The sequence below is a fragment of the Catharus ustulatus genome, chromosome 3 (assembly GCF_009819885.2).
Source record: "Catharus ustulatus isolate bCatUst1 chromosome 3, bCatUst1.pri.v2, whole genome shotgun sequence".
Classification (NCBI taxonomy): domain Eukaryota; kingdom Metazoa; phylum Chordata; class Aves; order Passeriformes; family Turdidae; genus Catharus; species Catharus ustulatus.
In genome coordinates, this window is record NC_046223.1 from 73208722 (window position 1) to 73221569 (window position 12848).

The 12848-nt window shown below is 38.8% G+C and overlaps 2 protein-coding genes across 3 annotated transcripts in view; one reads left to right on the forward strand and one right to left on the reverse strand.

Annotated features, from left to right (window-relative positions):
• RTN4IP1 (reticulon 4 interacting protein 1) overlaps positions 1 to 12848 on the forward strand; it is a 100236-nt gene that overhangs the window by 44280 nt on the left and 43108 nt on the right. The gene's annotated exons all lie outside the window — the stretch shown is intronic.
• The window catches only part of CRYBG1 (crystallin beta-gamma domain containing 1), a 50826-nt gene that overhangs the window by 20616 nt on the left and 17362 nt on the right, over positions 1 to 12848 (reverse strand). The window contains exons 5-13 of the mRNA XM_033055395.2: positions 12096 to 12143; positions 11866 to 11984; positions 10404 to 10566; positions 9324 to 9463; positions 5525 to 5651; positions 5172 to 5207; positions 4625 to 4767; positions 4248 to 4374; positions 4011 to 4156 (exon numbers count right to left, since the gene is read on the reverse strand). Coding sequence (XP_032911286.1) covers positions 4011 to 4156; positions 4248 to 4374; positions 4625 to 4767; positions 5172 to 5207; positions 5525 to 5651; positions 9324 to 9463; positions 10404 to 10566; positions 11866 to 11984; positions 12096 to 12143 — 1049 coding nt within the window. The remainder of the gene's footprint in view (positions 1 to 4010; positions 4157 to 4247; positions 4375 to 4624; positions 4768 to 5171; positions 5208 to 5524; positions 5652 to 9323; positions 9464 to 10403; positions 10567 to 11865; positions 11985 to 12095; positions 12144 to 12848) is intronic.

The window sequence follows — 12848 nt, forward strand, 5'->3', positions numbered from 1 at the left end:
GAGACCTTTTCAAACAAGTGTTTCTGATATAAAGTAAGACATGTCAGCAGCCTCCTAAGAATCCCTTGATAGCAATTATTTAGTTCCCCCATCTAAAAACAAGCCTGAATCCACAAGTAATCAACAAATCTCACTTACACATGTTTACATTTAAATAAATGGGATTTAAATAATTAAGTGCCACTCTTCCATGCAAGTCAGCCCATGAGATTAGACAGTTCCTAGAGTCAGGGCTTAATGGTGAAATACTTGTGCTTCTCCACTTTGTTCAGAAGTCCATATAAGCTGCTGAAAGTAGTAATAACATCATCAAGGACAGGCAGCTGAATTCAGTACCAGCTAAACCTGTCCAACCTCAAGATTATCCCTAGGAAGGAGCACTGCCTTAATCCAACTTCTAACAGAAAGGCCTGGAGAGCAAGACATTGCCTCCACAGCTGAGCAAGAGAGCCACATTCCAGCTGCCAGGCACAACAAAAACTGAAGTATTGCTCTGCAGCATGGCAGCAATCATCCTGCCCCACAGGCAGCGAGCTCTCCTAATACAATAGATTTTGTAACCCCCAGACGTACAAACCGCCTCAGTGAGGCTGAGCAACATCCCAGGCTGCTGGCAGGAGGGTGCTGGAGACCTTTACTCCTAGGCACCATCCATGCCCCTGAAACCAGAAGTAGTGTAAAGCTTTGATTATGTATTGCAGTAGTACACAGAGAATCTTTCTCCAAAAACCTCTAGGTATGACATCCAGAAACTACAGCCAAGAAAATAATCCAGACATGGGTAACTCACCAAAAATCAGATTTGCCCTCAGTTAGCCCAGGACTCACCTTGTCTAACTTTAGGATGGAGGTCAGAAAGTTAACTGGCACTTGCAGATTTGAACCCTAATTAACAGATAGGATGAGGTAATAAAATTCTATTTATAGGAAAGAGAGACAATGGCATGCTCCTTTGTGACTGTGATTCTTAGTATCCCAGGGACCTGCGAGCTTTGGTTTTGTGACTCCTTGAAAGGTCTTTTTCTGAACATCAGTTCAGATATACAGAGAAGTTAAAGCTTTGTTTGAAGTGTTCTCCAGTGGGGATACCAGGGGCACTTGCCCTTTTCAGCTCCCAGGGGAGGTTTGTGCATGTACCTTGTGTCTCCAGTTTCACTCATGTTACCTTCCTGAGTGCATCTAGGTTAAATTTACTACCTTCTGGTTTCTGTATATGAACCACTCATTATCTAATTATTTCCTTAATAATACTCACTATCCATATGTACTCTAGAAACAACCCAATCTACATTATGGATTACTTACATGAAAACTAGGAGAAAACCAGGCAGATAATACTACCACAGTAAACAGATGACTACATAAAATAAACAAATCTGGGAAAATTCTTCTAGCAAGTTCAAAAGGAATCAACTATAAGACAAGAGCTTCTTCAGGAGCTTGGTGTGTTTATGGATAAAGAAAAGGCACATTTCAAACACGCAGTTCCTGTGATTTTGATCAGTATTAAATAAAAGCTTGAAGAAGTTTTTAAGCAGAGAGGAAATCAAAATAGTACAACACTTGTTTTTAGTACTTGCTTGAACTTGTAAAGGGTGTTACCTGTTGCTAGTAAATAGTTCCATTTTCCGCCACTTCAAATTCTGCCAGTTTGGAAGTAAACATCAAACCCTACTTAAAAGAACAAAGGCCCCTCCTATTTTCAGGCAGCCTGGATTGCTTTTTCCCACCCTAATGGCAAAAAAATAATTTTTGAATTTCATGTCTGACCAGTCTCCAAAAAATGCTAAAGAACAAAACATTTTCATTTTTAAAGTAGTACATTTTAATTTTTTAAGAAGTCAATCCTCATCTCCTTAGGATATATTTTTCAGGATGTCTTTACAACTGATTTAGCAAAGACATGAAAATATTGCTATTTAGAAACATTCAGAAATTTAGAAATTTTAATGTAGCTAGTGCTGAATTACCCAAAAATGGAATAATGGCTCCCCAAATGCAGAGCTGGGCTGTCTTCAGCAATACAGTTTAGAGCTGCAGTTCAGCTCACAACTTGTTCAGTAGTATCTGTGCACTGCAGTGTCAGGCTTTCTTTTCTTTGATATACCCTTTAAATTACAGAGCAATCAAATTAATTATGTGGGAAATACAGATCATCTGTTATCTTACTGCTCTAACTGCTTACCCCAGATACCTGTAGTTAAAAAACTGCAATGAAAGGTTGAGGGCTTCTTACATTTTGGACTTATTTTAATTGTTTTCAATATGATATGAGGAATATTGTCAAAATATTATGACAAGCTTTTATTGAATCTGTCACCGTTCACTATGTCATCAACTGCATTACAGTCTAAACAGCTCAGGAAATTGCTCAATGGATTATTCATTGCTGTATGACAGATTTCTTGGAAGGAAAAATATAAAAAAACTTCTACCTGAACAGACGGTTAAGACTTAAAATAAAGTACTGTATTGCCAAACATGACTTCACAGAGATCATTCAAGCTTTCTGACACATTAACTTTTAGTGAGATCAACACAAAACCCTCACTCTCAGCCTCTCTGGCCAAGACTCTTAAGAGCTGAGTGCAAATCACCTGTTATGCAAAATGCATCTGAATTTTTTTAAAGCTTATTGCTACAAATTACATCTTTTGGAGTCTACAAAGTGAGATTACAGGAGTGGTAGCAGAGTCTGTGGGACAAGTTTTGTTCATGAAGACTTCTAGCCACCTTTGCCACCAGAGTATTAAAGTCACTCTTAATTACTAGAATACTCAAACTCATGTATGATTCCTATCTCAGATGCAACAGACACATTTACTAGAAAAACTACATGAAGGGCATGATAGGTAACCCACAATTTGTTTCCCAGCCTTCAGAGGTGACTCTTTCCCATTAATTTCTCTTGCATATTACAGAAGACAAAAGAGCACAGCAGCTTCAAAGGTCACCAGGCAGAAAAAAATCTGCTGTCACACCATATTCATATCCAAATTAAAAGCATTCCTCTGGAATGCACCGAGCTTGATTCTGCAACCTTTATCCAGACAAAACTTGCAGAGATATAGCACAGATAACACACAGGAAAGATTTAGGGTGTGGCTGGGTAAGGCAGAGCTTCCAGCAAGTCACCTGTATGCATACCAGGCAGGGAGACAGACTCATGTTCATCTCATGCTTTTTGGTTCTGCTACTTTAGTTAATTTTGTGTGTTTGCAGCCATGATTGCTAATACTTGTCTCCATTTCCAAAATACTTGATACAGTCTGCAAGGCTGTGAAATTCAGTCTGCACTTGATGGACTTGACTAATCAAACAGCAAAGTCTTTAAGCTGATCAACTGCATGTGATAGCACTTGTGGCACTAAGAGTTAGTTTGTTAATGGCCATGGCTAACACAGACTTTTGGGAACCATATGTTAAAAAAACCCCCAAACTAACAATAAGCAGCATCACAAGACTAAACCACTGTTAACCTACAGGATTCACTGCAAAAGCAATGTTAATTTTCAGAACAGCTACTCTCCCTAGTATCAGAAGGTATTAGTGAACATAGCAAAAGTTCTCTCTATTTAAAACACAAGTGAGAGAAAGAGCAAGCAATCTAGCTCTGATCAAATGCAAGAAGCCTGGAAATTATTTCCATAACAAATATTTCAAAACTGGATATTGTTTCCATAACAATTTTGATGTTGAAATGCTTCAAACAAATGCAGCCACAAGAACAAACTATTTCTTCCTCTCTTGATGTAATCTCATCTCATGCTTTCATACTTGGTGTATCAGGAAGTCAACGCTTCCTGGGACCATCTTACTGCAAGAAGAAAGTCAATTTACTGTACACATTCACTAAAATTTTGCTTTTCAAATTCTGTGGTCAAGGGCAGAAAATTTTATCTGAAGACTCCACATAGAAGTCAGAGTCCTGAAAAACATCTGCAAACACTATACATTTCTATAAAGACCAGCAAACCTAAAATGAAAGGGTGAATAAAAATATCACTTACACGCCACTTAGCACATTTATAGACTGTGTCCTCAGCCCATATCCAGTGTCTTTCAAATTGGAAATGATACCTAACACGTTGATATTGGAACCCTTTGATCCAAAGTCTTTTTCACTGTACATTATCATATGGGAGCTTGTGAAGTCCTGTTAAAACAAAGGGAAGCACCATAAGGAAAGTGCCACATGACAGCCTAGAGCACTCAGGAGATGTCTGCTACGTGTTCTTGGAACTTACACCGACAATTGGTCGCAGGGACTGCACCTCCTCATCGTAGCCACCCCAGTCTGTCCAATCCCGATACGCTCCTTCTTCCAGCAAGTACTGATGGCCTTCGAACCCAGGCTTCTCGTAAGCAACCCAACTGAACAACAACAACAACAGAGTCTGCATGTGAAAATGGACAAGGGCCATGCCATATTTTCATGAAGCAGATACAGATATCTGATATTTATTCTTTTGCCATTAATATTTTCAAATTTAACCCTGGTTAAACACCTCCACCCAAAAATTACAAAAACAAAATAAACAGGGACTGGATTTGGCCACTGCAACCTTCAGCCTATGGCATTTCTACTTCAGTTGAATGGTAAAGTCCACTTTTCCACACTTACACTCCTCCCAGCACTTTCATGGATCCCACTGATGTAAATGGAAGTCTTGTCTTGTCTTCTGATTCCTTGTCATCAAGCATAAAGATCTCTGATTCTATTTCCACATGTCCTCCTTCAAAGAAAGGCTTCTCATAAACAATTACCTGGAGTGGAAATGAAGTAAAGACAAATTGCAGGGAGGATGATGAATTCTGACAATAGACAGTTTCTCTTGCATGGGCACATAGAGAGAGAATGCATAATGATGAAACTAACTAGTGGGATCTCTCCCTCCTCTACAAGAGGCCTTTCCACTAGAGATGCATCATGAGGGCTTGAGCATTCATTACCCATCTGCATTATCTGGATTGCTGTTAATACTGTCATATATGCATGTGATGGATGCAGAAATGTGACAGAAGTTGCGTTTTCATCATGTGGACACGTACAAAAGGACTACCCAGTAAACCATCAGTAGCTGGTATCCAATCAAAGCATACTTATCTACCCATGTGTAGTTCATGTGCTGTAAAATAGCTTTGGACAATCGATACATATTGACTTTTACCTTTGGCTCCCCACTGAATTCAACTTTGCGACCACCCTGTTAAAAAAAAAAAAGAAAAAAATTAAGCTACTCATGACTCAGACAACATATAGATGTTTCTAAGAGCCATCAATTCTTTACAAAAAGGCAGGAATAAGGCGAAATATTTCTTAAAGAGCACAAGTGAAAATAAAAAGCAGATTAATGGCAGAGATGGATGCAATCAAATGTTGTAAGCTCAAGAATTTTATAGACTAAAAATTTTAGGTTTTTAAAAAGAGTTAGATTTTTGTAAGTCTTGGAAATTCTAGCCAACATTATTTATAACACACAAACATAGGTAATTCAACTTGTAAGTAATAACAGTAGTTTACCATTTTCAAGGGTCTCATGGACCTAATGTAGGCTTCCTTCTTCTCCCAGAACAATAAATTAGGATATTCACCAGGTTCCAACATTAAAGGGACTCCCTGGAAACCAGGTTCTTCATAAAGAAGCCATCTGAAAGTAGAGGGGGTAGAGGGACAAAAGCAAGACATAAAAACCCCAGTACATTTCTGAAGAGTAAAGAACAAGACAATATGCTTACTTTAGGAACCAGATCATTGTGTCCTTAACAAAACTTTGTTTCTTTACCCCCAAAACTGCCAGCTACAAGGTGGCATACCGACAAACTTCTGTGCTCCAAAGGAACTACTAATAACACATGCCTTTTATCTGACCAGGCCAAAAAACCCAAACCAGAACAGTGAATAGTAAGAATCTGACTCTCTTATCTGAAGGCAACATATTTAGACTGAAATATCAAGATTTAAGCCTATTCTATCATTTTTGTTTTAAAGTGCAGAGTCTGTTTACAAGAATTTTAAAAATCCCTACTAAACTTTATTTGTATTTGATGCAAAATCTGCTCAATAAAAAAGTTCTAACCTTACATTGTTTACTAATTCATAGAAAAACCTGACAACTCCTTAGAAATCTACTTCCTCGTGGTTTATTTCTGCTAATAAATCTACTTAGAAAGATGTAATTTTGAGAATTCTTTATAGGGGCAGCAAAAAGTAGTTACTCAAAGCTTTTTAAAAAAAAAATCTTAGCCAGTCATCACTTGCTGGAAACAAGGAATCATACTCTCTGCAGAAGGATGTCAGAGTATTTCTTCAATTTAAATGTACTGATCTCAGAGAAGTGCAGTGTGGAGCAGTACAAAACACACAAACAGCAACACCTTTTGCAGCCAACCCTTTATTTGTGTAAGAACCATAATGTATAAATCTGGTGATACAAAAGGGACTAAACAATCCATTACTGTCATGCATTAAAGGGAGATTCCAAGCTAATATAAACTGGCATGAATTGGTATTGTTTTATTGCAGACACATGGCTCCAAGAAACAAGCAAGGTGCTTTTGTTTTATTACTGTCTATAGCTGAATGTTTGCTATACTGTGTGTCCCATATTCACACCACTCAGAAAGCCCTTGGCTTGTGGCTGGTCACATGTGGAATTTCCAAGGGCTCAGTACTGGGGTAAATTCTGCTTAATACCTTAATATCAATGATTTTCATGAGGGGATTTGAGTGCTCCCTCAGCTGTTCTGCAGAGGGAAAGAAGGTGGGTGGGAGTGTTGATCTGCTGAAGGGTAAGAAAGCTCTACAGAGGGGTCTGGATCAATGGATCGAGGCCAATGGGATGAGGTTCAATACGGGAAAATGCCAGGTCACAACATCCTCAGGGAGTGGACTGAGGAAGAGTGGCTGAAAAGCTGCTTGGCAGAAAAAGACCTGAGGGTGCTGGTTAACAGCAGTTATACATAAGCCAGCATGTGCCCAGGTGGCCAAGAAGGCCAATGACATCCTGGCCTGTATCAGCAACAGTGTGGCCAGCAGGACCAAGGCAGGGACTGTCCCCCTGTACTCGGCACTGGTGATGCCACACCTCAAATCCTGTGTTTCAGGATCAGTTGTGGGCCCCTCACTATTCAAAGGGCATTGAGGGGCTGGATTGTGTCTAGAAGGGGACAATGGAGCTCGTGGAAGGTCTGTAGCACAGGTCTAGTAAGAGTGGCTGAGGGAGCTGAAGGTGTTCAGCCTGAAAAGAATCAGACTCTAGGGAGATCTCATTGCTCTTTACAAATCCCTTGAAAGGGGCTTGTAGCCAGGTAGTGACTGGACAAGAGGAAGTGGCCTCAAGCTGCACCTGTGGTGGTTCAGAATGGCTATTAGGAAAAAATCATACACTGAAAGTGCTGTTAATCACTGGAACAGGCTGCTCAGGGGAGTGGTGGAGTCACAGTCCCTGTAGGTGTTTAAAAGATGTGCAGTAGTGGTGCTTAGGGACATGGTTTAGTGGTGGACTTGGCGGTGTTGGGTTAATGGTTGGACTGGATGGTCTTGTAAGGCCTTTTCCAACGTAAAGAATTCTGTGACTAACTTCACTGCAAGAACTGACACACATGGCAGAACAAGGAGAGAGTACAGTCAGAAGATAAAGGTGCACTGACTCATTTTTGTTGGCAGCTTTTAACAAACGGCAATTAAGTATGAACACCAGGAAACTTTAAGATGATACAACCACACCCACATGGCAAGGTGACTCAGAATCAGAGCCTCCCTCACCTGCCAATACAGTGAACTATGCCATGCCTGTAAACTAAAGGCAAAAAAACCCCTAACCCTGCAACATGCAAAAAAGCAGCAGTCATCTGCTGAATTTCCCATGGAAGCAACTTCTTTCTACACTGGACTAATAAACAGATACCCAAGAAAGATAGTTGAAAAATGATATATTTCACTTCCTAGTGAAAATACTAGTCTGCTGTCCTTCAGGGATACAAATGCAAGAGAGCGATATTAAGACAGCAAGAATTTACGTGGATTTAGTACAACAATGCTGTTACACTAACGCAAAATAAAGACAACTCAGATGTGCACAGGCCCTGCCTCCTTTCAAAAAAAGTTTGTAATTTTACTGGTCACAGATAGCTTTTAAGTGAGACAGAAATAAAGTGGAGATGTAGATGCAGTGAATTAACAATCAACCTCCAAATAACATCTCTGATTTCATTACTCTTGTGAGACATGTAATTTGGATTGAGGTTGCAGCTCACCAGAAATAACTTCCTGTCAGAGAACCAACTACTTGGACATATTCAAATTTGCCTATATACCAAAATACTTCATTTCTTCCCCACAAATCAAGGTGTAAATATGTACTCAGATAAAATACCCTTTGCCTAACAATAAAAATGTCCATGTATCATGTGGTAGCTTTGAAGCATCTTTGCAATGGTATGTAACACCTGCCTTCAGCTAGGCAGTTTTTGATATTTAGACTATTTGCAGCAAGGCAAGTGCTATCAGTGCCCAGACACAAGAGCTACCAGCCAAGGTCTGTACACCCTGTAAAAGTTTTGCAGGATGACTGGAAGTGGCTCCAGTCTCATTTTTTCTGAAAGAAGCCTCTCTCTTCTGCCTACTTTTCCCAGTACAACTTTGAAGCATATTTTCCACAACATGTTTGTTTATTAAGCCATGAAAACTAATATTGGTACAGTACCTGGATTCTTCCTTAGAGGTCCCCTTTCTTGTAAAAGCTTGCTTGGTTCACAATATTACCCTCCTAGCTCAGATGGCCAGATATTTTCAGGTGACATAATGTACTTGTATTAAACATCACCATAAAAGCCCAAATCAAAATGCATTGTGAAATACAAGAATGTAATGTACGGGCTCTCTAAAGCAGTAAGTCTTAATTCATAACAGAAGGACATCAAAAATTATCTTCTTTTAGTAGGATGATTTCAAGTTTAGAAGAAAGAAAGTGGGAAACATCGTCTTATTATAACAGTTCACTCCTCATCCTTACTTAAGTTTGCCTAAATGAGAAAAAGCAAGAGAGGCAAACTCTTATTCCTAGGCTACAAATACGCAAGGGTTAGTCAATATTTACTACACGCAAGCAGAAGAAAATCTAGCTCTAACAAAACATTGTAGGTCAGACTCCCCAAGAGTAAAGCATTACAGTGATGTACTAACACTACTGTCAACAAATAGTGTCAAAATATAGGACTAGAATAAATATAGCCTGCTTGCAAGTCTGACAGGTGTAACCAATGGTTTAGAGCAAATTCCTTTCATTGCACTACACATTCATACAGAACTACATACTTACATGCCCCAGTGTACTTTAATAGAACAAGTCTTCTGAGTGGTTCCAAACACTCCTGTTTCTTCAGTGTCATCAAAAAAGGAAGTCACGATTCCTAACCCTTCAGGCTCTGTATACAAATCAATTCGGCAAACCCTGTAATCCTGAAAAATGAAGATCGCCATAATCACTTGATCTGTGCTCTGAGTTCTGTAATTACCATGCATAACTAAATCAGTTTTGAAACACCTGTTTATTTTAAATTGTTTGCCCCCTTGTCAATTACTACTGCTATTAGGTGCCTATAATAAAAGTATAGCTAAGCCAGTTTGCCTGTCTCTGAACCAAGACAGTCAGTCAATCTCTAATCAGTATTTACATTGTTTACTTTCTGCCATCTAGGCAGGAATGCATCTTCTTTCATCAGCTGACATCTCCTCTAGCAAATTCTATCCTAAGATAGCACCAAACAAGCCATCCTTGAAGAGAACTGCAACTTAAAGAAGAATTGTAGTTACAAGCAATATATTCCTCCTTTTTCCTTTCCTAGTCAAATAATTTTATAGCTTGTGCTTGTTTTGCCAACCTGCAACTGCAACTACTTTATGGTAGGTCAAAAGTGCATGTAGAAAGGCTGTTCCATCGCATGTGAAACTCACTGGTAAGTTTGCCCATACCAGGCAAACCAAAGTTGGGTGTTTGACATTGAAGTTTGCATTGAGTGCAAATTTAGTTTGTATTGGAAAAAAGAAAAATCCATATTTTGAAGATATCAAATTATTGATGGTCTTCTGAGATGCTTTTCCTGAGACTGACCAGACTACAAGGTATATGCTGCATGCAGCATTTTGATGGCTATTCTAATAAAGCTCCCCAAGTTCTGCTCCTACCCTGTCCTTCTTCTTGATATTACCACAATCCCCACTGCGCAAAAGCCCCACGTGCATTTTGTGATTTAACATGAAATTCAACATGGAAAACTGTTTCATGCATGTGTAGCTCATCTTACACTTGTGTCCTACTAGAGCAATCACACTCTCTATCAGTATAAAACACCACTATATATTAAGATCTATAAAAAAGTTTTTTACTTATACTACTTGCCTTAACAACATGTTTGATTGAACCGATCACTGCAGGCTTTTCAGACTTGCAGTCACTTTGTTCTTCAGAAGTACCTGCACCCCAAATATCTGTGAGTTCCAACTCTCCTTCTTCCAATGGAATAGAGGGGCCTTCAAAATTTGGTTTCTCATAGAGTATCCAGCTTTAAATAAATTTTAAAAAATCTGATTTTTCATGGTTCTTTAACCAGTGTGATTTGCAAAAATCATGTTCCCACCTAACAAATCCTTTCATATACAGTACTGTTTCCAAACCCTTCCCATTTCCCCAATACAGCTTATTCACCCAACGCTGCTGATGCAAGCCATTTTCAGTATTTGTGATACCTTCAAAAACAATTATAAAAACAAAGATGTCTACTACGGAATTGTACTTTCACAAAAAACTCCTCCACCTTTCTAAACTGATAAATTGGGGCAGCAAAGACTACTGTCTCTGAATACCAGACTTTGCATGGGATGCTAATCAGAACCAATTTGTACATCAGAAAACAATGACACTGCAGACTGCTGCATCATGTATTAACAGACAAGTTGCTTGGATCATGGAGTTCCACAGGAGCTAGTGTAGATGTGCCAGGGGATAAGACTGCTCAGAAGACTACTTCATTTTTAATGGCAGATTGGAATATATGACTTAATAAGAACTTTATCCATCTGCAAAGACAAACCCTTCATTCACTTCAATGGAAGGAGGAAAAAAACCCCAACCCAGTCCCTCTAGACCATGCTGGAAAGACGACCTGCTTTACAGAGATCAAAAGGTTTTTGTTCCAGTTTTCTGAAGCTAAACAGCAATCAGTTTGCTTCCCAGTGCCTCCTACTGCAGCTAGCCCTTGTGTCTGCACCTTACTATCAGATAATTACTTTTGAGAACCTGCTATTTGACTGCATTATAGCCTGGCCACAGCATAACTCGCCGTGCTAGCCACACTACTAATGGCCCTTCTGTTGATGCTATGAAGAAAACAGGAGATGAACTTGTTTTAAATTACTCTTGGGCAATATAGTTTTTAGAGCAAAATCCCTCCTTTTGTCAGAGAAACAGTCAATTATTTCTACTGCACCATCTTATTCCTTTGGTCATGAAATAATCATGTAGAACCTGGCTTTAAACTTATTTGCTAGCCCTTTTAACCCAATCCCTAATGACTAGAGGAGCTGAAGGGTAAAATAGGCGGACAGAATCTGTCATTTCATCCCGCACCTATGCCCAGTGAAATCTTGCACCCTGCCACTCACTCAATTAGTCAGCAAAATAGGTTTTCCAGCTCAGAACTTCCTGTTGCAGAGGTAGAACGCCCTATTTCTTGCTCACAGATGTCCATGTTACATTGCCTTTTACAAGGCAGACTCATTGGGAATCACATGCCAGTTCTGTTTCAAAACATTTTTGGATAGAGTAAAAATATTTGTATATAAAGTAAAAATTGACCTCTTACCATCCTCTGATGACTTTAACTAAAATTGTTGGTGACAGAACCCAAGAACTGCAATCTGGAACATCATGGAAAACTTCAATGCCAGCTTTTTGACAGTCTGAGTCACAGTATATCACCAGCTGTGTTTAAAAAACCCAACAAAACAGAAAAACACACCAGTAACACATAGCTCTATCGTCCTAAGCTTTAAATAAAAAAAGAAACAGTAGAACTATTAAAATTGATCTTACCTTGCCAGGTCTGGGATTAATTTTACTTTGTCCATTTCTTGGAAGTGTCTAATAGACAGTGAGAAGAGAAAAATCACAAAAAAACCCCCACAAAAATCAAAAACATTTTCAATAAAGATACTCAGCTATAAAAAAGGGCTAGTAAAACAAAATAAACACTACTCACTACTCTGAATAGTAAAAGCTGGTAACCTTTCAACTATACTTACTTATCCCTTCAATCTCTACTTCCCCTTGCAGAGCATTTTGTCCCAATTGTATAAATTTATACACTTTTTTAGAACTCTGAATTATCATCTCACTGAAGTCTACTAAACTCAGATTTGAAATGCTTTAATATCATCCTGATCAGCTTCCCATATATGCCAGGAGTGCAATACCAAGAGATTACTTTAAAAAATGCCACTGATAAAATACATGGTGTACAAAGATAATGTCTAAAAATATCAAGATGCAAAGCATGATGTATTTTGAAGGAATATATGAAAATACTGAGGATGCAGGATGGCAAATACATGCATGAGCTAACTAGCATAATCAATTTTGTGATAAACACCTTGTAACAGGTTTCCTCAAAGAACGTGAGACTGTGCACTAAGTGATAAACAAAAATATTCAGAACAAATAAAACACACTGAGGTATACAACATCTAAAACAACATTGAAGTAAATTGTATGATATAGAATATATGGGAAAGCTGTGGTTGCATCGTGTCATCTTCAAACAAATAAAGCAAGCATTGAAATTACATG